This window comes from Rhincodon typus, chromosome 10 (assembly GCF_021869965.1).
Source record: "Rhincodon typus isolate 14 chromosome 10, sRhiTyp1.1, whole genome shotgun sequence".
Classification (NCBI taxonomy): Eukaryota; Metazoa; Chordata; class Chondrichthyes; order Orectolobiformes; family Rhincodontidae; genus Rhincodon; species Rhincodon typus.
In genome coordinates, this window is record NC_063341.1 from 28,681,753 (window position 1) to 28,706,806 (window position 25,054).

Genomic DNA, 25,054 nt, shown 5'->3' on the forward strand with positions numbered 1-25,054 from the left:
TTACAGTGGAGAAATTCTGTTGGCTCTTGGCAATCTTGAAATCTAGAGCGTAGCTGAGACAAGGCAATATTTCTTGGCTAAGATAACAAGGTATCTAGGCCCAAAACGTCAGCCTTCCTCCTCCTATAATGCTGCTTGGCCTGCTGTGTTCATCCAGCTCTACACCTTGTTATCTCAGATTCTCCAGCATCTGCAGTTCCTACTATCTCTGATACAATATTTCTTGGCTCTGTGCAGGGACTTGTTGCTGAGTGCCAGGGATCATTCACAGCTCTCAGTGATTTTTTTTCCGTGTAAACAATAATTCTTAATTCTCACTCTAGTTAAACTATCATCCCTTACTCTTGATAAACAGTATTCCTGTCTTTGGTTAAACTATGGTCTGATTGCGTTGCTACCCGGCGGCTGTTGCTGAGTGCTGCCACCATAACGGACCCATTTAGTTCACTAATAAACATCCTGCAAAAATTAAAGGTGGCCTGTCAAAAATAACGAATATCAATTTAAATGACAATTAGAAGGGTTATTTTAACATCGTTCAAAGGCATAAAGATTAATGAATAAAACATTTTAAATAATGTAAGGGCGAAACAGGCGACTGCACTGGACAGTTGTAGTGGGTCCTAGCAGAGGAAAAGGCGCCAAGCTCCGTTGACAGACGGTGAGTTTCCGTGGTAGGGAATAAAGTCTTATCGCATACCCTACCCCTGGGGAGGGAACAGGACCCCCGCCGACCCTCTCTTTCCCCAGAAGAGAACAGAGACTCCCACCCCTCTCGGGGGGAATGGATAGAGATCTCACCCCTTCCACCTGGGCAGGGGACGACGATCCCCCCAACGTGGGGACAGAGACATCTGTCATCCCCGCCCCCTCACTTTCCCCGGGGAGGATGGCGAGCGACTGAGAAAGACCCCTTCGGGTTGAGGAAGGGTTGGGACTTGCCCCCTTTGGGGGAGGGAGCGCACATCTGCGCGGGGCAGCGCCGGTCTCGTTGGCGCTCTGAGTCTGTAATCGATGTACGTGCGGAGTTCGAGAACTAACTCCGAGAGAGAGAGAGAGGGATGGGGTCCTGAGATAAGGGCGGAGGAGAGAGAGAAAGAGAGAGCGGGAGTGCAGTGAGGCAAGTATTTGGAGAAGGGTATGTGGGCAAAGTGGAGGAGGAGGAGGGCAGGGCATGGGAGAAGGGAAGGAAGGCTGAGAGAGGTGAGTGGAAAGGTGGTCGAAATTACTCAAATAAGCATCTTCGATTATCTCCTTAGGGCTACTGAACTAAATATGTTTAGATCAATGAATTAGATATATCAGTCCGACTTTTAGTAAATACTTTATTCACCTGATAAAATATAAAATCTCACTTACACATTCACGAGCGAGTGGCAGGAATCGGATAGATGCTAATATTTATGGTGTCATAATGCCAGTGACATCACAGACTAGCTTCAACTGATTTTGTATAAAAATATTCTTCACTTGGATCTTTTTTCAGTTGAAATTCTATACACGATTTTCTTTTATCAATTGAAAGTACTCATACTTACAGCTGACCATAATATTCCTGTTTTTTTCCCCCTTCATGTTGCCTACATGTTTGTCTTCAGGTGTGTTCATACACTGCAGTAGGTCGTATTCTTATTCCTGTGTAAATTCAGTAAATAATTATGTATCAAAACAGAAACTGCTGGAAAAATTTGGTAGGCCTGGCAGCATCTGTGGAGAGAAAGCAGAGTTATCATTTCAGAACCAGTGATCCTCCTACAGAATGGGTTAATGTTTAGAAACATTAACTCTGTTGTGGTTGGTTGGCTCCCCGAGCTGGTTCGTTGTTCTGCAGACGTTTCGTTACCCTGCTGGGTAATATCAATGCAGCCTCTGATGAAGTGCCTATCAGATTTCCCTGCAGAGACTGTGACAAACACTACATCGTACAAACAGGAAGGAAAGTAACAACAAGGGTACACGAACACCAATTGCCCACAAAAAGACACGACCAATACTTGCTCATCTCTATCCACATGGATAAGAAGAACCACCAATTCAACTGGCACAACACCAAGATCCTAGGACAAGCCAAGCAGAGACAGGCATGGGAATTCCTAGAAGCCTGGTACTCCACACAAAGCCATCAACAAACACATAGAACCTGACCCCATATACACTCCACTACGAAGGAAAACCGGAAGTGAGGTAATTCAGCACAATGTACTCCAGACTTTTAAAAACCAGGTGGGAAAACACAACAGCGCTTCATCGGAGGCTGCACTGATGATGTTACCCAGCAGGATAATGAAACATCTGCAGAACAACAAACCAGCTCGGCGAGCCAACCAACCACAACACCCGCAACCTAAGCTACAAATCTACTCCAAAACCTTAGAAACATTAACTCTGCTTTCTCTCCACAGATCCTGCCAGACTTGAGTTTTTCCAGCAATTTCTGTTTTTGTTTCTGACTTTCTGCATCTGCAGTTCTTTATTTTATTTTATTGAGGAGACAATTATGTATATTCGATTGACAGTATTGGTTCTACTGTATGTTTAGCATTTGATAATAGAATCAAGTGAAGATTGAGAACTGGTTTTAAAAATGAAAGAACTCAGCATGTAGAAAATGATATTTAACAAGCTTCCAGACTGTAAATATAAACAGAAAGCTATTTTAAATCCTTTAATCAGCAAAATTGATATTTTTAGTGAATAAGATGCCTGGACTTGTGCAGAATGAGAGCAATGGAAGGGGGAGCCCGATCAAAAGGAAACGACTTTCCCTTAAGTTTTTTCAGAAAAAAGAAGCCAAACGAGCACTGGATTTTACTGAGAAGCAAGAAAGTGAACAAAGCCCTTCAGAGACAAAAAAACTGGATAAGTATGTTGTATAAATGAATTTGTCTAGATAGTTCTGCAAAATTGAGCCTTTGACGATCCTATTTGTTCTAACACGTATATTTAGTAAAGATTGAACAATTGATGTGCATTAATCCAAGGATATAGAACTGCATAACAGAAATGCTTTCTGGTTTGTATGTTGTTACACATGTGCTGTTTTTATTGAACATTATTTATTCCTGCTGTTTTGGCAGAGAAAGTACAGTTAATATTTTGCCATTGTTGGTGTTTGGGATCACTGCAAATCAGTAATTTCTAGATCCTACAAACCTAAACTGAATGGAGAAGATTTGAAAGGTGTGGTACAGCTATGGTACGGGGGACAAGGATGTAATCTGAATACCACTGTCATATTTGTCTGATGTAAGATCCTGTTAGAATCGACAAAATTATAACATAGACCAATAAGGAAACTTTTAAGAATAAATACTCATGTAAACTGTTTTGAAGTCATTTGCTAGGTGTCATTGCATTTGATATGCTATCAGCCTGTTTTGAGATGTTCTCAGTGACACTATTACATGCAACACTTAGTTGGTGACCAACTAGAAAATAGATGAACCTATTTTTATTTTGATAAAACATTTCATAATTTTTAAAAATATCTTATTTCGGTGAATTTAAAATATTCACAAAAGTACCTTATCAGGACCTCAAATTTGTATAACATTAGATAATTTGTAATTTCGTAGAATATAATTGTAAACAGAAATGTACACAAAACCTGGCAAGCCTAGCTATGACCTGCTTCTAGGGTACCATTTATATAACAATGCATCATAACATTATGTAAATTGAATTAAACCTGGGTGAGGAAAAGCAGCAGTGATTTCAGGGGAGGAACAAATGAGAAAATCAGTGCCTCTGATTAAACATCACTGATCAGTATTTGCCTGTTTGGTTGGATGCCTCCAGGACCAAAATGACTACCACAACATGTGTTTCTACGAGGAGATGCTCAGAGGCTCCCAACTATGTTTGGCACGCTGAAATAGTGTGTTCAATAGAAATTGTTACAAACATACACAGTTGTGACTCATCTACTTGGCACCTGTTTTCATAAGATGGCCTTACAAATGGCCGAAGGATGGGAGTAAGAAAAAAAAATCCTTTTTAAAAAAACGTATACTAGCTAAAATTTCTTAGCTCATCAATTTACTACAATATTTTCCTGACACGAAAAGATCTTGGCTGAGTAAAAGTTCTGTGGAAGACTTTTTGTTATTTGAGTCTCTGTGGTTCTTCCCTTTTGTGTAATTGTTGGTAGCTATGCAGTATCGTTTGCAAGTCGAGTAAGTTTTTTTCCCCTTTTTATCAAGCAGTCAAATAGGGAATACGGGGAATAATTCCCAATAGGTACAATATTGTTCTTTCTTCTCCCTCTCAATTCCATCTCTAAGTCACATAACTTCTGTTAATTTAGATTTGTTTGTACTTTAATATCTTTCCCCCATCATGTCAAGAAGTCTCTCAGACTAAATTCTTGCTGGTTCTGAGCGCATTCTCAGAATCCCCTTCCCCTTCCCTATTTCTGAAGAAGGGTCTAGGCCCAAAACGTCAGCCTTCCTGCTCCTCTCATGTTGCTTGGCCTGCTGTGTTCATCCAGCTCTACACCTTGTCATCTCCAAGCAATATTTGCGTCAGTTTATTTATCTGATTTGCAGTGGTCCCATACAGAACTTATTGATATTTTTTTCCCAGTTTATAGTTGTTGAGTTCTTACCCCATGCAAATACTTCAATGCAATCATTGAAAATAGTTTGAACTTTTTTGTTCAGGATTACTGTCTTGTGGTTGGTTGGTTCGCTGAGCTGGTTCGTTGTTCCGTAGACGTTTCATTACCCTGCTGGGTAATATCAGTGCAGCCACTGATGAAGCGCTGTTATGTTTTCCTGCCTGTTATTTAAACTTGGTATCCATTGAGCTGGGTTACCTCACTTCTGGTTTTCCCTCACAATGGACTTTATGTGGGGTCTACCTCTGTGTTTATTGATGGCTTTCTTCGTGGAGAACCTCAAAATCAACTGGCAAGAAAAAGACACTACCAATACTCCTTCATCTCCATCCACATGGCTAAGGTAAACTACCAGTTTAGTTGGGACAACACCAGGATCCTGGGACAGGCAAAGCAGAGACAAACACGGGAATTCCTAGAAGCTTGGTTCTCCACTAAGAAAGCCATCAATAAACACGTAGAGCTAGACCCCATATACACTCCATCGTGAAGGAAAACCGGAAGTGAGGTAACCCAGCTCAACGGACACCAGAGTTTAAATAACAGGCGGGAATACACAACAGCGCTTCATTGGATGCTGCACTGATGATGTTACCCAGCAGGGTAATGAAACGTCTGCGGAACAATGAGCCAATCAACCACAACGTTCACAACCCGAGCTACAAATCTACTCTCAAACCTTAGGAATACTGCTTATTGAACTGATGTTTGGCTTTTGTTCTGCTCCTCCATTCTATCCCATCACTGAAATAGATGTGAGAAGATGGTGTCTGGAGCCCCTTTGATATCTTCAGCTGTTGGATACGAAAAGAAGGAGGAGCTTCTACCTTTTGTGGGCCTGAACAACCTTGGAAATACATGTTACCTAAATAGTGTACTTCAGGTAAAGTATTGATCTTGGAGGTAGTGTCAATTCATGAATTGTCTTCCCTACTACACGTAATGCAATTACATTAGTCTTAATTTTCTGATTTTGTATCATGGGAGCATGTACTCTGAAATACATGTAATCAACTGGTGCTTTTTTTTATTGGTTTATAATTTTTCAAATCATTTGTTCATTTAGATCGACTAGCCTAAAGCAAAGAATTTCATTCCCTCAAATAACGTTATAGACGTTCTAACACAGTAATAATATCGCACATGGGCATATACTGTGCTGGAGTTTCTCCATTTATCCATATGAATCTGAGCGAATCAACGCTGAAGGATTGCAAAATAGCTTATGGTTAATGCAATTTGTTCAAATTCAGTTTGCAGTTATTTATAATGTGCATAGCTGTACAGGCTTTCTTTTCCTGTTAGTCATTTAAATGTTATGGTATGAATTTGTCTAGAGTTTTGTGGTGCTGCTGCTTTTTCCACCATGATGTTTGCTTTTGATTGCATTATTCCATTCAATTACTTTTCCTGCAGGTCTATTTTTTTTTTAAAAAGTGCATCTTTTACAATCTTAGGACAAATTTATCTTTTGTCTTCATAAATGCAGCATCTTTCTTTTTATAAGTTAAGTCACTTCCAAAATCACACAAAAAAAAACAAATTGCTAAAAACTTGATCAAGACTTAACACTAAAACAGTATGGATTAGGTGAAAATGGGCAGTCTTGCTGCTCCAACAGTATGTGTCCTTTGTAATTCCTAAATTCATAATAGGGGAGGTGATGGCCTAGTGGTATTATGGCTGGACTGTTAATCCAGATCCCCAGATAATGTTCTGGGGCCCTGGGTTCAAATCCTGCCAAGGCAGATGATGAAATTTGAATTCCAGATATTTAATTGAATTAAGAATCTAATGATGATCATGAAATTATTGTTGATTGTCAGAAAAACCCATCTGGTTCACTAATGCCCTTTAGGGAAGGAAACTGCCATCCTTACCTGGTTTGGCCGACATGTGACTCCAGACCCGCAGCAGTGTGATTGACTCTGAAACCCCCTCTTGACAATTAGGGATGAGCAATAAATGCTGCCTGGACAGTGACACACTCATCCTGTAAATTAATATATTTTTAAAAAATATAATCCATAGTAATTAAGGTAAAGTGGCTGGTTAAAGTTCTGTTGGCCCACTGAAGACTGGGGATGGGCTATTTTCAATAACCATAGGGGAATGGCAGACATGCTGAATGATTGATTATTTTGCCTCGGTATTCATAGCAGAAAAGAAAGATAGCTTGCCAGAAGTCCCAGAAGGAAATTGAGGATCAGGAACAGGGTCTAAACAAAATTAACTTAAATCATCAATAATGGGGAAATTAATGGAACTGAAGAGTGACAAATCCACAAGACCTGATTGTTCCCATCTATGAGTGTTAAAGGAGGTAAGACATCACATGCCAATACCCTAATCGTAATCTTTCAGAGTTTGCTGGATTCAGGAGTTGATCCTCTGGATTAGAAATTTGCTCGTGTCACTCTGCTGTTTAAGAAGGGTGACAGAGGAAAACCAGGGAATGACAGACCAGTTCTCCTAACATCTATGGTGAGAAATTGTTGGACTCAAAGGTAGGATAATGATCACCTGAAAAGTTCCGTTAAACATGGATTCATGAACGGTACATCGTGCCTGATGCACTTCAACGAGTTTTTTTTTGAAGAGGAGACAAAAGCTTGTTTATATGAACTTCTGGAAGGCATTTGATGTAGTCCCACACAAGAGACTGTTAACTAAGGTGAAAGCCCATGGAACTGAGGGCAAATTACTGACGGATAGGAAACTGGTTGAGTGGCAGGATACAGTTGGAATAATGGGTAAATGCTCAAATTAGCAGGATCTGACAGGTGGTGTCCCGAAGGCATCTGTGGGGCATCAATTATTCACAGCATTCATTAACGACCCCAACTCCCATAAATGGAGCTGCATCAGAACATTATTCGAATGGGCGACGACACACTGCAGCAACCCAGAATTGTGCAAGGCAGAACAGGAGCACCTATATGGAGTTTTTAAAAGGATTTGATACCCAAAAGGCACAATTTGCTGTTAGCTCTGCGACAGACCACAACAAGAGGACACAACATGGTCAGATACACTAGTAACCTGACTGTACATCAGAGACCTATCAGAGCTGACCACAAGACTACTCAGACGCTTAGGTATCAGGGTAGCTCACAAACCAACAACCACCCTGCGACAGTTACTGACGAATGTAAAGGATCCCATACCCACAACCAATAAAACTAACTTAATGTGCAAAATGCTATTAAGGACTGTGGGGAAGCATTACATAGGCCAAACTGGAAGAAAACTGACAATAAAGATACTCTAATACCAACTAGCCACAAAGAGACACGACCAATTCTCACTGATCTCCATACACGCAGACAAAGAAGGCCACTAATTTGACTGGGACAACACATCCATAATAGCACAAGCCAAACAGACATGCCAGGGAATTCCTGGAGGCCTCGCATTCCAACCGGAATTCCATCAACAAACACATCGAACTGGACCCAATATACAGACCACTGACAAACAGAACCGGAAGTGATGCCAACCACCCCAGCAAACTGAGGCATACAAATAACAAGCGGGACAGAACACCAACGCTTCGCCATAGGCGCACTGATGATGTTACCTAGCAGGGTGATGAAACGTCAGCAACCAAACACATCAGCTCGGCGAGCAAGTCTACAACCTCATTCATTAACGACTTAGATAATGGTATAAAAAATCAAATATCCAGATTTGCTGAAGGCACAAAATTGGGCAGCATTGTGGATACTGTTGACTCCAGCATAAAGTTACAACAGAATATGCACAGATTTAGGTGAATGGGCAAATCTGTGTGAGACGGTTTTTACAGTAGGCAAGCGTGAGGTTATCCATTTCAGACCATAACAGGATAGATTAGGCGTTGTTTTTTTTTTCAGTAGGCGTGAAGTTAAATACAGTGGATGTCCATCAAGATCTGGGGGTTCAGGTGCATAGCTCTTTAACATGCCACAAATAGATGCAGAAAATAATCAAGAAGGCTAATGGAATACTGGCTGTCATCCCTATACTCCAGCCCTTTAGATATGTAGACATTATGCTGTAGTTATATAAAACCCGAGTTAAACCCCTCTTTGAATACTGTGAGCAGATTTGGGCGAGGATGTTTTGGCCCTGGAGGGAGTTCAGTGCAGGTTGACAAGAACGATATCTGGACATCAGGGGTTAAATTATGAGGAGAGATTAGACAAATTAGGCCTTTAATCTCTAGTTCAGCCTTAGCCTTCCTAAATTCTAATCAACGTCTTCAGGTTATTTTATATAGAAAGACAGGGTAGGTAAAAATAAACTATGTCCACTGGTTGAAGATTCTAGAACTGGGGGCATAGTCTAATAATTAGGGCCAGGCCATTCAGGAGAGATGTTAGAAAGCACTTCTGCACAGAGTTGTGGAGATTTGGAACTGTTCTTCAAATGGTGATTACGCTAGTTCAATTGTTAAACATGTATCAATCTCGGATTTAAATTTATTAAGCAAGAGATAAAGGTCGAAGGCAGGCATGTGGAGCCGGGCCACAGATCACCCATGGCCTTATTGTGTGGTGGAGCAGGCTCAAGTGGCTTAGTGGTCTGCTCCTGTTCCTAAGTTCCTAACTGGGCTGTGTATGTTTATCTTTTTCTTTCTTTTGTGGGATCCCAGCCAGAAAGTGACTGTCGCAATGGTTTCAATAAGTCACAGTACTCCACAGTAATTTATTATTCTGAAGAGCTTTGAGACTTTTGAGAAATATAAGGTAGTGGTGGTATTTCTGTTTCCCTTTTCCTGGAGTAAGGGTGCGAGCAAACAGAAAAACAAAGAACTACAAGTCAGTCAAAAAGAAAACCTGTATAGAGTCATAGTCATTACAGCATGGAAACCAACTCTTCCATTCAACTTGCCCATGCCGACCAGGTATCCTAAACTGAACCAGTCCCATTTCCCTGTGTTTGGCCCATGTTCCTCTAAACCTTTCCAATACTTACACCTATCCTCCCATTTGACTTTTGCTTTTGTGTAAAATAAAAATTTACAGCTTCCAAGGACAGGGGAAATCCAACTGCAGTGCTAGAAAAACTGCAATTCAAAGGTCATGATCCTCTCTGTCCGCCTTTTTGTTACTAAGATTCACCTGCCTTGGTTAATAAGCTATGAGTCATCGTTACCTTTTAACAAAAACTTTGATTATTTTAAAATTAGATTTTTATAAATTGGTTTTGATTTTTTTTTTAATGACATTACATGTTCAGTGTTCATTTCTTGTAGCTTTACTTCCACTTTCAATATTTCTTGATTAGTCAAACACCCAGCTAAAATAAATCCATGTTAATGTGGATAGATTTTCCTCCCACTGGTCACTAGAGGGCAACATACTAAAATAATAAAGTGCTAAGGCGGTAGAGGAAAAAAAGTAATTACAGTAAAGGCTGTTCGAATTTCCTAAATACTGTTAATTGTCAGTTGTGGTTTAATTGGTGGAATTGTTGCTAATCGGATAGATGTAAAAAATCTAATGATGCTACTTTGAAGAGGTACAGGGAGTTCTCCTCGTGGTCCTAGAATATTTCTCCATCAAACAAATTACTTTAAAAATCAATTACCTGGCTGTTACTGTTGATGAGACCTTTCTTGAAACAAATAGGTTACTGCATCTTCTATATTACAACAATGAGTTCACTTCAAATAGTACTTGCCTGGTGTAAAAGGCATTGGGGTATCTTGAGGTTGTGAAAATTATATAAAAAGAAATCTTTCTTTAAAATTGGAATTACATAACTGATTCAAAGAATTAATTTTCAAGTATTATAGGATTTGGATGAGGGTTTAATGAAAGACTTTGTCACAGTTTTGATGAACTAACGAGCCTGGTTCTGTGCTGTAATGTATGATTATTCACAATTATGCTGTGTAAATTTGTATTGAATTAAGGTCACGCTTTGTTAAAATGTAACTTTTTTCTAATGATTAGGTGTTGTATTATTGCCCTGGATTTAAAACTGGGATGAAATTCATGTATGAAATAATTTCCAAGAAACAAGGGATACTGAAGAATGAGGAGGATCCCAAAAAAGACCAGGTGATCATTTACAAAGTGCCGATGTTTTCATGGGATGTTTTGCTGTTTACTTGGGAAGCTTAATATGCTGCTACTATATACTTAACTAGTTTATTGATGTGTGGTTCTACTGCCGTTGGTAGACTTCTGGTACTTCATTTAAATGACTTCTGGTACTTCATTTAAATGATTGTTCATATATGATCATGTTATTTGATTAGGAAAACACTGCAGATAAGGCAAACTTTTCTTTTCTTTTGCCAACATGCAATTTCCATCCTGGGAACTAGCTATAAATAAAGTTCCCAGCACCCCCCATGCATTCTTTTCTCTGAGGGTCACTGAAGCAGTTTGTGGCCAACAGGAGAAATGGTATTAAACAGAATACTTTCCTGACCCATTTCATAGCACCACATCACACTGGGCAGTATCCATGCCTGCTGAATAGTAGCTAAACGATGCAAAGTGCATCCAGGAGAGCATCATTCATCAGCATGTAGAAAACCCAGCAAGGGAGGGAGCTGCTCTTGGACCTAATAATCAGAACTGAGTCTGGGTAGGTGAAAGGCATATTGATGATGAACCATTTTGGAGATAGTGACTAGTACTAAGATTTAGGGTAGTTATGGAAAGGATAATGATGGGCTGGGAATAAAAGTTTTAAAGTTGGGAGAAGCTAATTTTACTCAGAAGATACAATTTGCTCCAAATGGACTGGGAACAGCTACTTGCAGATAAAACTGTCAGAGCAGTAAGAGGCATACAAGGAGGAAATAGTGGGAGTATGTGGGATCCAAACCAGAAAATCTTGGATGTCAAGAGATATAATGGTTAGGATTAAGAATAATATTGAAGTTTATGACAGATACTGAGGTCTCAATACAGCAGAGTTCCTAGACCAGTATGTAAAGTGTAGGGTGGACCTAAAAAAAAATTGGCAAGCAAAGAGAGTGCAATAAAGGAAAGATCAGAGGTGTGCTTTAAATATGAGGTAAAAGAATAAATAGGGGGTGTGTGCGCATGTGAGTGGGTGGGCCCAGAAGACATGAGCGCAATGCTCAATTACTATGTTGTATCCATCTTCTCAATGGGAAAATGTGTCGATATAGACATCGGGTGGAGGACCAAGACATGTTAGAAGAAATGAATATTAAGAAACAGGTGGTACAAGCGGGTTTGGGAGACTTAAAAGTGGATAAATCTGCAAGCCCAGATGAGATGTATCCCAGGCTGTTGAGGAAGGTAAGGGAGGAGATATCAGGGACCTTCACAGTAATTTTCAAATCCTGTCTGGCCACATATGATGTGCCAGAGGACGGGGGCACTGCTACATTGTCCCATTATTAAGAAAAGGAAGGAAGGGATAGAACAGGAAATTACAGGCCAGTCAGACTAACTTCATTGATGTGGAAGTTGTTAGAATTCTGAAGGACAGAATATATCTGCAGTTGGAGAGACATGGATTAATCAGGGGTAGTCAGCATGGATTTAAGAGAAGGTAGTGTTTGATAAATTTAATTAAATTCTTTGAGTAGGCAATGAGGGGTGTTGATAAAGATAATGCATTTTGATGTTATCCACATGGACTTTAGCAAGGCTGTCTTGACTTTCACAACAATAGAATGATCAAGACAGTAAGAGCCAATGGAACTGAAGCAGTGACATATTGTGTCCAAAACTTGGCCATCAGAGCCAAGAAGCAATGGATGATGGTAGAGGGCTGTTTCAGTGATTGGAAATCTGGTTCCAGTGGATTTGCACAGGGATCGGTGCTGGGGTCCTTTCGATTTGTGGTGTACACTAATGATTTGGATTTAAATGTAAAAGGTGTTGTAATGTAAGATAAAAGTTGAAATGTTCGCAGATGGTATGAACATTTTGATAGGATGGTGAATAGTGAGGAGGATATCAATAGACTGAGCAGAACAGTGGCAAATGGAATTCAGCCTGGAAAAGTGTGAAGTAATTCACTTAGAGAGGGCTAATGGGGCAAGAAATTACATTAAGAATGGTAGGACCTTGGTTGCATAGCCACAGATTCCGGAAGATAGAAGGTCAGGTAGATAAGGCATGTGGGATATTTGCCTTCATTAACCAATGCATACAGTATAAGAGCAGGGAGGTTTTGCTGGAATCGGAATTCATTATAGGAAGCATTTGATTGTACCAGAGGAGAAGATTTACCAGGATATTCCAGGCTGGAGTGCCTGAGCATTTGAGGAAAGATTGAATAGGTTGGTGTTGTTTTCCTTGGAATAACAAAGGTTGATAATGAACCTGATAAGTATAAGACTGAGGGCCATAATGTAATAGTAGAAAGCAGAGTTGGGAAGGACCCCCCGACCCTGGTGGTGGGACTCTGAAACTCACTACCTAAAAGTGTGCTGGTCTCTTAATGTTTTAGGTCTGGGTGTTCAGGTCCATTGTACCCTGAAGGTGGCAACGCAGGTCGATAGAGTGGTCAAGAAGGCATGCGGCATGCTTTCATTCATCGGACGGGGTATTGAGTACAAGAGTTGGCAGGTCATGTTACAGTTGTGTAGGACTTTGGTTCGACCACATTTGGAATGCTGTGGTACAGTTCTGGTTGCCACATTACCAAAAGGATGTGGATGCTTTAGACAGGGTGCAGAGGAGGTTCATCAGGATGTTGCCTGGTATGGAGGGCGCTAGCTATGAAGAGAGGTTGAGTAGATTAGGATTATTTACATTAGAAAGACAGAGGTTGAGGGGGGATCTGATTGAGATCAACAAAATCATGAGAGGTATAGACAGGGTGGATAGCAAGAAGCTTTTTCCCAGAGTGGGGGACTCAATTACTAGGGGTCACGATTTCAAGGTGAGAGGGGAAAAGTTTAAGGGAGATATGCGTGGAAAGTTCTTTACGCAGAGGGTGGTGGGTGCCTGGAATGCATTGCCAGCGGAGGTGGTAGAGGCGGGCGTCATTTAAGATGTATCTAGACAGATACATGAATGGGCAGGGAGCAGAGGGATACAGATCCTTGGAAAATAGGCGACAGGTTTAGATAGAGGATCTGGATCGGTGCAGGCTTGGAGGGCCGAAGGGCCTGTTCCTGTGCTATAATTTTCTTTGTTCTTTAGTGGTATTTAGATATTCAGTTGTAATGCATTGCCTCTCAAGTCTGTGGGCAGGTGCTGGAAACAGGATGTGTAGTCAGATCCTTTTTTGTCTGGCAGAGACACGATTGGCCAAATGGCCACCATCTGTGCTGTAAATGTCAGAGTCTGAAACTGTCAGCAAAGTAAAACTTTTAAGAGGCAACAATGGCTACATAACCAAGATGATACTTTTTTAAAATAATGTAAGTTTCTTTTTCACGAGTTACTGTGTAGAACAATTAATCCTAATTAACTGTATCACAACAGTTGCTACATTTGACAGATTTGAGACAACTAAAATTTGAAATAACAATCTGTAAATGCTCTGCTATAGGACATATTAAACAGTCAAGAGGAATTGCCAATCTGTTTGGAGCTGATCTGCAATTTGCACAACTTGATTGTATCAATGGAACAGATACAAACCAACTATCTTCTAACTGCAGAGAATTACATTGAGGGTGAACTTGCTGCTCAGCCTAAGAGACTGATGAGTACGCTGAAGTAAGTTTTGTTTTTAAAAAGGTAAATTAGAAACGTTTGGGGGAGAAAGTGATAAAATTGGATGTTAGATCTTTGTTAAAAATATTACTTTTTAAGGCACTTCTGAACAATACACCTGTATTGAATGGTTAATGTGAATTTTAAAATAATTTGTGCATTTATTCATCCAGAGACTTTTTAAAATTATGGTACAATAGATTTAGCTGCATTTCTTTAATAGAAAGTTCCTAAAGTGAACAATTATGAAAAATTGTTTTTTTTTTCCTTTTTCCTCCTTCCTGCCACTTCTGAGGCCTTCTAGGGGAGTGATTAGCTATTTAATAACTTGCTAAAGTGCCAATTTCTCATGTGAACTTTTTAAAATGTCTGCTCAATGTTCAGCCCTAAAACACACACATTTGCAAAAAACATAAACCTTTTCATATTTATGCTATTTCTAAGGCTGAACACTGAAATGTAATTTTTTTTTTCAGCTACTGACATTGAATCATCATATTTGACATTCAATACCATTTCATAAACCAGCCTTAGAAATGGCATTAGGGAGGTCAGCAATTTGGAGGTTAACTTTTTTTATCCTGCTCCAAAACAAAAAGAATTGGAAGTCATTTACTTCCTACTGGGATAATTTGTCCATGTAGCTGTTATCGGAAAGTATCTGTAGGCTGCTCAACCTCTAGGTAATCGGTGCCTGTCCCATTTCTGTCCTTGCTTATGGTTGTTAGAAATATAATTTTGCCACCTAATCTGGGTAAGCATTGTAGCCGATTTGTAGTAATCCTCCTGGCAACCTAGTTGAGATAATTACATAGTTGTAGATCAGAAATTGAACCAAATTCTGATCTTTGTATCTCTAATTCAATGCAGCATTGTGCTGATCATAGAGCAATTTATGGCACTGAGGGAGGCTATTTAGAGTCTGAGGCCTTCAGCATAGAAAAGGGCAAATTGAGTCTGTGCTGTTCAAAAACAATCACCTAATTTTTCTATTCCCATTTTCCAGCAGTTGGCCCGGAGCCTCGTATGCCTTGGCATTGCAAGTGTACAATTGAATATGCCTTAAATGTTATGAGGGTTTCTGCATCAACCACCTCACAGGCAATGAGTTCCAAATTCCCACCAACCTCTGGGTGAAAAAAAATCCTCATCCCCTTACCTTAAATCTATGACCCTGGCCATTGATCCCTCCACCAAGGGGCAATGTTCCTTCCTGTTTAATACAGGAATTTTATAATTTTATACATCTCAATCATGACCCCCTTAGTTTCCTCGGCTCCAAGGAAAACAACACTTGTCTATCAAATGTCTTTATAAATAAAACTCTCCAGCCCAGGCAACATTCTGGTAAATCTCCTTTGCACCCTCTCCTATGCAATCACACTCCTCATATAATGTGGATTCCAGAACTTCACACAATAGTCCAGCTGTGGCCTAACCAACACTTTATACAGTTCCAACATCACCTCCCTGCTCTTAAACTACTTTGACTAGTAAATGCAAGTATCCCATAGCTGCCGTCACCACTTTACCTACTTGTCCCGCTACCTTAAAGGACTGCATTCTAAGGTCCCTGTGATCCTCTGTGTTCTCAAGGGTCCTCCAGATCTTGTATTCTCATGCATGTTTGTCCTACCCGATGCATCACCTCACTCTTAGCCTGATTTGAATTCCACTTGCCGCTGATGAGCCTATCTATATCTGCTGTGATCTAAGGCTATCTTCCTGTTTACTAAACCACTAATTTTCATACCATGTACAAACTTACTGATAACATTGCTATATTTTGAGTCAAATCATTTATCTAATTGGGCCCCAACACTGATCCCTGAGGAACCTCACTTGACACAGGATTTCAGTCACGTGCACCCCTTGACCGTCACACTCTGTTTCCTGCCGCTCAGACAATTCAGTAGCAAAAGTGGTCAAGTCTATTATAAGGAATATGCTATCTGGGCACTTAAATAATGGTAACATTGGACATTGCCAACGTTTTTGAATTTTTGAGGATGTAAAGTAGAAGAATAGATAAAGGTGGGGGGTATCAGTGGATTTGTATCTGGATTTTTCAGAAAGCTTTCAGTAGTGTTCAACGTACATTAGCAAGCAAAATTAGAGTTTAGGGGATTGAGGATAATTGAGTATTGGTTCATATATATAGAAAACAGAAAGAATAATCAAGTCATTCTCAGCTTGTGACTACTGGGTTACTGCAAAGATTAGTGTTTGGTCCCAGCCATTTACAATTTATATCTATGGATGTGGAAACCAAATGCAATATTTCTAAATTTGCTGATTTAAAAAAAAAAACTAGTGAAGGTGTGAGTTGTGAAGATTTAAGGGGATTTAAACAGATTGAGTGAGTGGGCAAGAAGATGGAATATAATGTGGAAAAATGTGAAGTTATCCATTTTGGTAGGAAGATTAGAAATGTACAGTATCTCTTTAAAAGGTGAGAGATTGATAAATGGTGATGTCCAAAGGTACTTGGGTGTCCTTAAGTCACTGAAAGATAACATGCAGGTACAGCAAACAATTGGGAAGGTAGATAATATGTTGGCTTTTATTGCATGAGCTAGGGGCAAGGGTAGGTACAAAACCTTGGAGCGACTGTACCTGGAGTATTGTGTACAGTTTTTGTTTTGGTCTCCTTCCAAGGAAGGATACACTTTACTTAGGACTACACTCAAGGTTCACCACACTTAGCTATAACAGCAGGTAAGAGATTAGGAATCCCAAAGTAAATAACTCACCACCTGACTGCATATCCACCATCTACAAGCCACAAGTCAGCAGAGTGATGGCATATTCTTCATTTGCCTGCACGTGCAACTTCAAGGACATTTTAAGAAGCTTGATACCATCAGTGCAAAGCAGTTCAGTTGATTGACATTATATCCATAAACATACATTCCCTCCACCACTGCTCAGGAACAACAGACGTTTCCTTCCAAACTCTTGATCAGTCCTGGGCAAGAGATACATTCGAATTCTGAGATCTGCAAGTTTCCCTCCAGGCTATTCACCATCCTGACTTGCAGGTATAGTGCCATTCCTTCATTGTCACAGAGTTAAAATTCTGAAACTCCCTCCCTACCAGTATTCTGGATGTACCTATACCAAATGGACTGCAGCTATTCCACAAAGCACCACCGCCTTCTCAAGGCCAATCAGGCAAATAATACACACCCAGCCAGCGAAGCTGACATCCCCTCAATGATTTTTTTTTTTAAAAGAACTCTTCACTAGAATGACAGGATTGACCTAGGAGAAGAGCTAAGAGACAATGAGCTGATAATCAAAGAATGGGAGATGATCTAATTGAAGCATAAGTTCTTTAACAGTGCTTAACAGGGTAGATGCTAGAAGGATACTTCCCCTGACTGGGTGACTAGAAACCAGGGTTATCATCTCAACTGAGATCATGAATTTCTTTGCATGAATCTTTAGAGTTCTCCACCTCCAAGTGTTGTGAAAGTTCAGTCATAGTGTACATTCAAGGCAGAGATCAGTGGGTTTCTAGCTAAAGATATCAAGGGAACATAAGGATTGTTGTAGTAGAAGATCAGCCATATCTAGAGCAGTAGATATTGTTTACTTGGATTTTAGTAAAGCCTTTGACAAGGTTCCACATGGTAGACTAACGAGTAACGTTAGGTCATATGGATTCAGGGTGAGCTTGCCAATTGGATACATAATTGGCTTAACGGCAGGAGACAGAGTAACGGTGGAGAGTTGCTTTTTGGGCTGGAGGCCTGGGATCGGTTCTGGGTCCTCTCTTGTTTGCCATTTATATTAATAATTTGGATGAGAATATAGAACACATGGTTAGTAAGTTTGCAGGTGACACCAAAATTGGTGGCATAGTAGACAGTGAAGAAGGTTTTCTAAGATTACAAAGGGATCTTGATCAAATGGGTCAATGGGCTTGAAAATGGCCGATAGAGTTCAATCTGCATCAGTGCGAGGTATTGCACTTTGGTACAACAAACAAGGGTAGGGTTTATACAATTAATGATAAGGCCTTGGGTGGTGTTATAGAACAGAGGAACCGAGGGGTGCAGGTACGTAATTCTTTGAAGTTTGAGTCACATATAGCCAGGATGGTCAAAAAGGCATTTGGCGTGCTTGCTTTCATTGCACAGTCCTTTGAGTATAGGCGTTGGGATGTTATGCTGAGGTTGTACAGGACATTGGTGAGGCCTCTTCTGGAATACTGTGTCCAATTCTGGTTGCCCAGTTATAGGAAGGATATTATCAAGCTGGAGAGGGTTCAAAAGAAATTACCAGGATGTTGCCGGGTATGGAAGGTTTGAGTTATAAGGAAAGGCTGGACAGACTGGAACTTTCTTCACTGGAGCGTAGGAGGTTGAGTGGTGATCTGACAGAAGTTTATAAAATAATGAGAAATAGATAGAGTTGATGGTAGTTGTCTTTTCCCTAAGATAGGGAATTTCAAGACTAGGGGGCACATTTTTAATGTGAGAGGAAAAAAGATTTAAAAAGACATGAGGCAGATTTTTTTGAGTGTCTTGCATGTGGAATGAAGTGGTGGATGTGGGTACAATTACAAAGTTTAAAAGACATTTGGATGGATATGTGAATAGGAAAGGTTTGGAGGGATGTGGGCCAGGAGCAAGCAGGTGGGACTAGTTTAGTTTGGGATTATGTTCGGCATGGACTAGTTGGACCGAAGGGTCTGTTTCCGTGCTATATGACTCTATAAATGGTGGAGCAGGCTTGAGGAGCCAGATATTTCTGTTCCTATTTCCCTTTTACTTTGTAAAATATATTCTTTTTTTCCTTTGTTTTTAATTCCTTTTTATTGATAAATGTAATCCTTCTGGAAACACTGGTATAACATTAAGAGTCTATTGTACTCTATTAGCAAGGCCATATGACAGATTTGAGATGTACTTACAATGAGCACTAGAATCGGTAGTTTTCTGTTGCAGTAAAAATAAATTTAAATGATATTTGAATGGAATAATATACATTGGTCAATTCGTACTTTAGAGAGCTGAATCCAATGTATGATGGATACCTGCAGCATGATGCCCAAGAGGTTTTGCAATGCATTTTGGGATATGTCCTGGAGGCTTGTCAGTTGTTAAAGAAAAGTGCATCTGTTGAAGAAAACATAGACTCTGACACAACTGTTAAGAATAAAATGAACAGGCCACTTGAAATTTTATCCTCTAATAACCTGATAACCAGAAATAATGCAGCAGTAAAAGAGGAAATGCTGAAGAAAAAGAAAAATGGGAAAAGAAAAAGTGAAACACAAGCTGGAAATGCCATGAAAAAATCTAAGCTGCCTAAGGATCTGAAAAAATCCGAAGAGAAACGACAAACGAGACAGAACAGAAAACTTTCTGGGGATGCTATTGAACAAGAACCTGATATTGGTACTCGGAGTGTATATGAAAATGGTACTGTGTGCTCTCTTCCTCAGAAGAAAACAGAACTTGGATTAAGATGGCCAAAACAGACAGTGAAGCAGCCAAGTATACTTTCCAAATTCTGTAGTCTTGGCAAGCTAACATCAAATCAGGGCATCAAAGAGGCAAGAAAAGATCCTGAAGTAAATGGAAATCGACCAAGTTGTACTGAAGCGGCAAAAGAGGACAGTTCAACAGAGCACGATTGTTCTGCATCAGAATGCAAAACCCATTATGCCACAGAAACCACTGATGAGATAAATGGAGGCCTATGTGAAATTGAAGACCAGGGCACAAGGAAAGCAGGTTGGTGAGCCTAACTCTTCCTGAGAGTTGTTATTTTCTCTTGATCTAAAACTGGAACAGCAAAGCAGGATTTACTAAATATTTGAACAAAATTTCTCAATGCCAGCATGATGTAGGCAAACATAATTTCCAACTAAATATTCTTAGTGCTGTGCAATTATGCTCACAGCGTCTCTGTCTAGTTTTCACACCTGTGGAGCTAGAAAAGGTCAAGTAAAAGCAAGCCAGAGGAGGAGAAAGAAAAGGAAAGCTAAGAATGATGAACTAATTTATTTAACTTAAGAAATCATGGGAATTAATGAGTTAGATGTTGAGATCCAAAATCCATGAAGTGAAACAGATGATATTACCTACTGTAAAGGTGATATTAGCTGAACTGCAAATTTGATGTGCAGTTACCTTCTGTGTACTGCTTTTATAGTTGATGGGGCTGAAAAAAGATGTAAAGTCACCATATTGACATTTCCTTGATGGATTGTATTCTAATATACCATGTCTATGTTTTGTCAAATATGACTGTAAAGGAGCACTGTCAAATTTCATAGGATAATAAGTGATTAGTTCTAAATAAAAACCGAAATAACTGCAGATGCTGTAAATCAGGAACAAAAACAGAAGTTGCTGGAAAAGCTCAGCAGGTCTGGCAGCTTCTGTGAAGAAAAAAGTCAGAGTTAATATTTCATATCTGGTGACCTTTCCTCAACTGTTTTTGTCTTTGTTCATTTATTCTCCTGTTTGCTAAACTTGTGCTCTTTTTCAAATTTCATATACTTCTATTCACAAGGGGGAAATTGTTTTTTGTATCAATTTAATTACAAAGTACTTAGCACATTATTAAATCGTTGAAAGAAAATAAATTCTTGGGACACCAAAGTTAGCTCATTTGTCATTCTTCTACGGTTTGTCAAAGAATATAGTTTGGCTGACTGCTACTCTTTTTATCCAAAACATGTCAGATTTGATTTCTTGAGCTGTTTCCAGCCATGTGATTTTATTTTTCTTTTGCCTGTGCGCTATTAGTATTGGAAACCTGACCTGTCTTTGCCCAAATGTAAATGTAATTTAGCAAGTTGAGTGAAATATGAATATTCACCCCCAGAATATATTGCTCCACGTTCAGTTTCCAACCCATTGTCATCTTTTTATTTATAAGTTTGAACTTGCGCAACATGAAACAAATTATGAAGGAGCTCTTTCTGTAATAGAGACCCTGTACAAAGTAAGCATCTAAAGAGGGAACATGTAAGAAAAGTAACCTTTTCAGTGTTGCTTTAAAAATACAATCAACACATCAAAATTATCTTTCCTCCCTAATGTGGGTTCCCATTTCTTTCTTAAACTAAGGGAGTATAATGAGTCAGGTAGAAACTTCATTCCTTACACTGTTACTTCAAGCTAGCTTTGAGAGCTGGTTCGGTGTTGGCTGATCTGACAAAGTGCACAGCATGATCCACCTGATTCAAGCACTTTTTCTTCTGGCATTAGGCCATTCCTGGCAGGCTCATTCAAGATCAGAGCATTAAAACTAGTTGATCTGTAGTCGTTATTGAAAAAGATAATGTCTATTTGTCTTTATCGTGCCCACTCACTCCTTTTTGATTTATTGCTGTTTCTTTGACTTTGTAATGTTTGATTTTCTTTCTGCCTGCATTCTACTTGCTTCCTTTTCTCTCTAAGCAACCTATGTAATTTAAATACAACTGAAGAATCCTTTGCATTGTTCTTTGCCTCCACTTTCTGCACACCCAGATGACCAGCTCCATTTCTAAAACAGCCTCCAAAAGGGAAGCAGAGATAAAGAATAAGGTAAAATGCACTAGAATATTTGTGACCCATAAATGTTGAAATTGCCTTAAGTTTTTCTCTATGCCCACTCCCTCCTGGATGACAGTTACTCCAAGTTTGTTCCTTCAAAAAGTATCATTAATACTCCCCATTCACAATGCCTTAACAGACAATGTTCTGCTCATAGTGATCAGTTCAAAAACCTAAAACAAGGAGATTGTAGGTGGCCGAGTAAGCTGAAGCATCCCCTTCCTTTATCATGTAGAAATTTGGGACAGTTTTAACAAATTATACTTTAATCGTCATGGCTCTTCACACTAGCACTGTTGATAGTAACAATTAGTTTTGATTTGTTTAGAGTTGCCTGGCTTTGAATTGCTGGATGGAATGTTCCAAGGACAGTTAGTTTTGAGAACACGATGTTTGGAGTGTGAGTGTTACTCTGAGCGAAGGGAGAATTTCCAGGATATCAGTGTCCCTGTTCAAGAAAGTGACTCTAAGGAAGGAGATGGTTCTGAGGGTAAGTGAATAAGCAGAGGCATCTTTACTGTTGTAGTGAAAAATGGTTCCATTTAGGGTCGGCAAATACAATACAAGATTTTACGATGGATCACATGATTTTAATTCTGTATTTAGGTGAGGATGTGAGGGATAGCTTTGGAAAAGAGTAGAGCTGGATTGCTCCTCTGCCTTCCATGAAAGTTAGTTTTTTGAACAATGACTTCTGCAAGAATGAATTGTAGTACAGTGGTCAAATGACTTGAGTACTGCATCCAGTTCAGCCAAGACAGCAAAGAGACACCGTAGCAGTGCAGACACAAGCCACAAGGCAAATTCCTCATGTGAAAGGGCTGAGCTGTAAAGATAAACTGGAGTAACAATCATATATCTTTTCTTCCAGTATCTCCAGAACCAAAGATGGAGATAAAAACATTGAAATGGGCAATATCACAGTTCGCTTCAGTGGAACGAATAGTTGGTGAAGACAAGTATTTCTGTGAAAACTGTCATCATTACACAGAGGCTGAACGCAGCTTATTGTTTGACAAGATGCCAGAGGTTGTTACTATCCACTTGAAGTGTTTTGCAGCATGTAGCTCAGAGTAAGTATTAAAATATGGAACTGCAAAAATACTAAAAATCCTGTGGGATCTTAAAATTATTGGAGAACAGAAAATTGATGACAAAGTTGAAGATTAAGATAACATTGTTTAAAATATCAAATATTTTAACTTCATAGTTTACTCCTTTATTACACTGAAAGGCTGAGGGAGGGTAACTCCCTATTCTAGCAAACATTTTTAACAAATGATTAGTTGAAGTACAAGTATGCAAAAATAGTATACAGAATGGGATACACCAGAAAGGAGGAAAGTTCACAGTAATTAACATGAAAATGCTTCGCCAGCCTGTATGGACAGGATGAACACCCAAAATAAACTGCAAGCTCAATGGCAAGTTGCTCTTGGTGGACAGAGAACCAAACCAATTTGCCTGTATGCTATTTGCTACTTCCAGCAAGGGCATTGCTATGAATGATATATAGGCCTGTATTTAAAATGCAGCAGTTTACTGGAACATAGTCGTTTATCCAAATGTCTTTAACAGTGAAAATGTTTACTATTTAAATGTCATATTTAGAATGTAAACATAACGCTGGATTTTTTTATAATAACATTGTATTTTTGCTATGTGATTTATTCTGTTGATTCTGTGCTTATTTTTAGATTGGAGCCCTATGGCAACCTATCAAAAGTGAATACTCCTTTGCTGACGCCTCTTCAGCTTTCTCTGGAAGAATGGAGCACAAGAGAGACCAGTGACTTCTATGAGCTATTTGCTGTAGTTATGCATAATGGGGTGAGCATTAGTAGTGGTCATTACACAGCCTATGTAAAAATGACCTGTTTGGGCAATCAGAAAATGCTCAAAGAAGAATCTGCATTGAACTGTGCAAATGATATGAAACAGGAACCATTCTGTGAGGAGGATGAAAGAGGCTCTCTTTGTTCACAAGAATATGATGATGTGGAGAGATCAGTTAAATTAAAGGGAAACTTCCAAACAGCAGCAACTGCTAAAACAACAAAGAAAAATGCAGAAAGTGTTGGGCTCCTTGGTGGACAAAAGAGTATATCCAATTTTGATCTGCATGTCCCCAAGAACAATCCTGAAAAACCTGGGACAAGACTAAAAGAAAATGTGAAATCTGATAATTGCAAAGGAAAACATGTTCATCCTGTTAAAGACCAAAGTTTTTGCAACAACCAACTGGGAATGTTCGAAACTGGGAGAAATATCCCTGAAAATCAGATTCCTCAAAGCTGCTGTAGTCTGTTGGAATATGAAGGAAAATGGTTGCTGTTTGATGATGCTGAAGTGAAGCTTACAGATGAGCAAGATTTTCTTAGTTCACTTTCTCCATCAACCTCTTGCACATCAACTCCATACCTATTGTTTTACAAGAAAATGGCAAACCCTTAAACAAATCCATCTGAAAGATTGCTATGAGTGACTTTAACACAGGATGTTTTCTTTCACTGCTTATTCTTGTACATTTAATATAGTGCAGTGTTTTTAAACCTTGAATCCTTTGTGTTATTTGCCAGTATAAGCTGTCTGAACTATGTGCGCTTCCAGGTTTGTTCAAAAATGAAGATTTCTAGGCACTAATTTTAAAAGCACATTTAGGTTTTTTGCAAATAATGGTGGGTGCAAAATTAGTTTCTTGCCTACTTGCAGCAGGATTAGATTTTAAAACTACTTCTGTATTCCCATTATGATTGAATGTTTAAAACACCTTTGCCACACTTGTCCATGTTGCTCCACAGCCAACAAATGTAAACCTAAAGAATATGATTACTTGCAAGTTAGGTTTGTATTGTAGCAAATACTTGACAAACTTTCTCCCAGTGCAGTGACATTTTCTCCTCCTTCAGACCTTTGCCAATTCAGGGACAAGATCCCCACTATCTCTTGATCCTGCCCTCCTGAGGTCAGAACTTGTGCACTGAGTACCACAGCAGATGTTACCAGCTGAACACTTTGTGGCACAAATGGGTTAGCATGTTTGGTTTTTAACTGAAATGTTGGTGATTTGTGACCATCAAGGGATGAAAAGTACTCAGTCTTTTTTGTGGATTGGTTAGCTCAATCTGGAATATAGTCACAGGTGTGCTTTTTAAATTTGTATTATAAATATTTGTAGTGTAAATATAAATAAATTTGTATGAAGTTTAATTGTATAACTTATA

The 25,054-nt window shown here is 39.3% G+C and overlaps 1 protein-coding gene across 1 annotated transcript; it reads left to right on the plus strand.

Moving 5' to 3' along the window:
- The first annotated feature begins 584 nt into the window (after window positions 1–584).
- On the plus strand, window positions 585–25,045 carry usp1 (ubiquitin specific peptidase 1). Its single transcript, XM_020513893.2, has 9 exons — window positions 585–661; window positions 2,692–2,863; window positions 5,372–5,501; window positions 10,561–10,668; window positions 14,102–14,271; window positions 19,285–20,015; window positions 22,159–22,320; window positions 22,702–22,903; window positions 23,528–25,045. The coding sequence occupies exons 2-9, from the start codon at window positions 2,700–2,702 to the stop codon at window positions 24,282–24,284; spliced, it is 2,424 nt and encodes an 807-aa protein (XP_020369482.1). The 5' UTR covers window positions 585–661; window positions 2,692–2,699; the 3' UTR covers window positions 24,285–25,045.
- The last annotated feature ends 9 nt before the right edge of the window (window positions 25,046–25,054 follow it).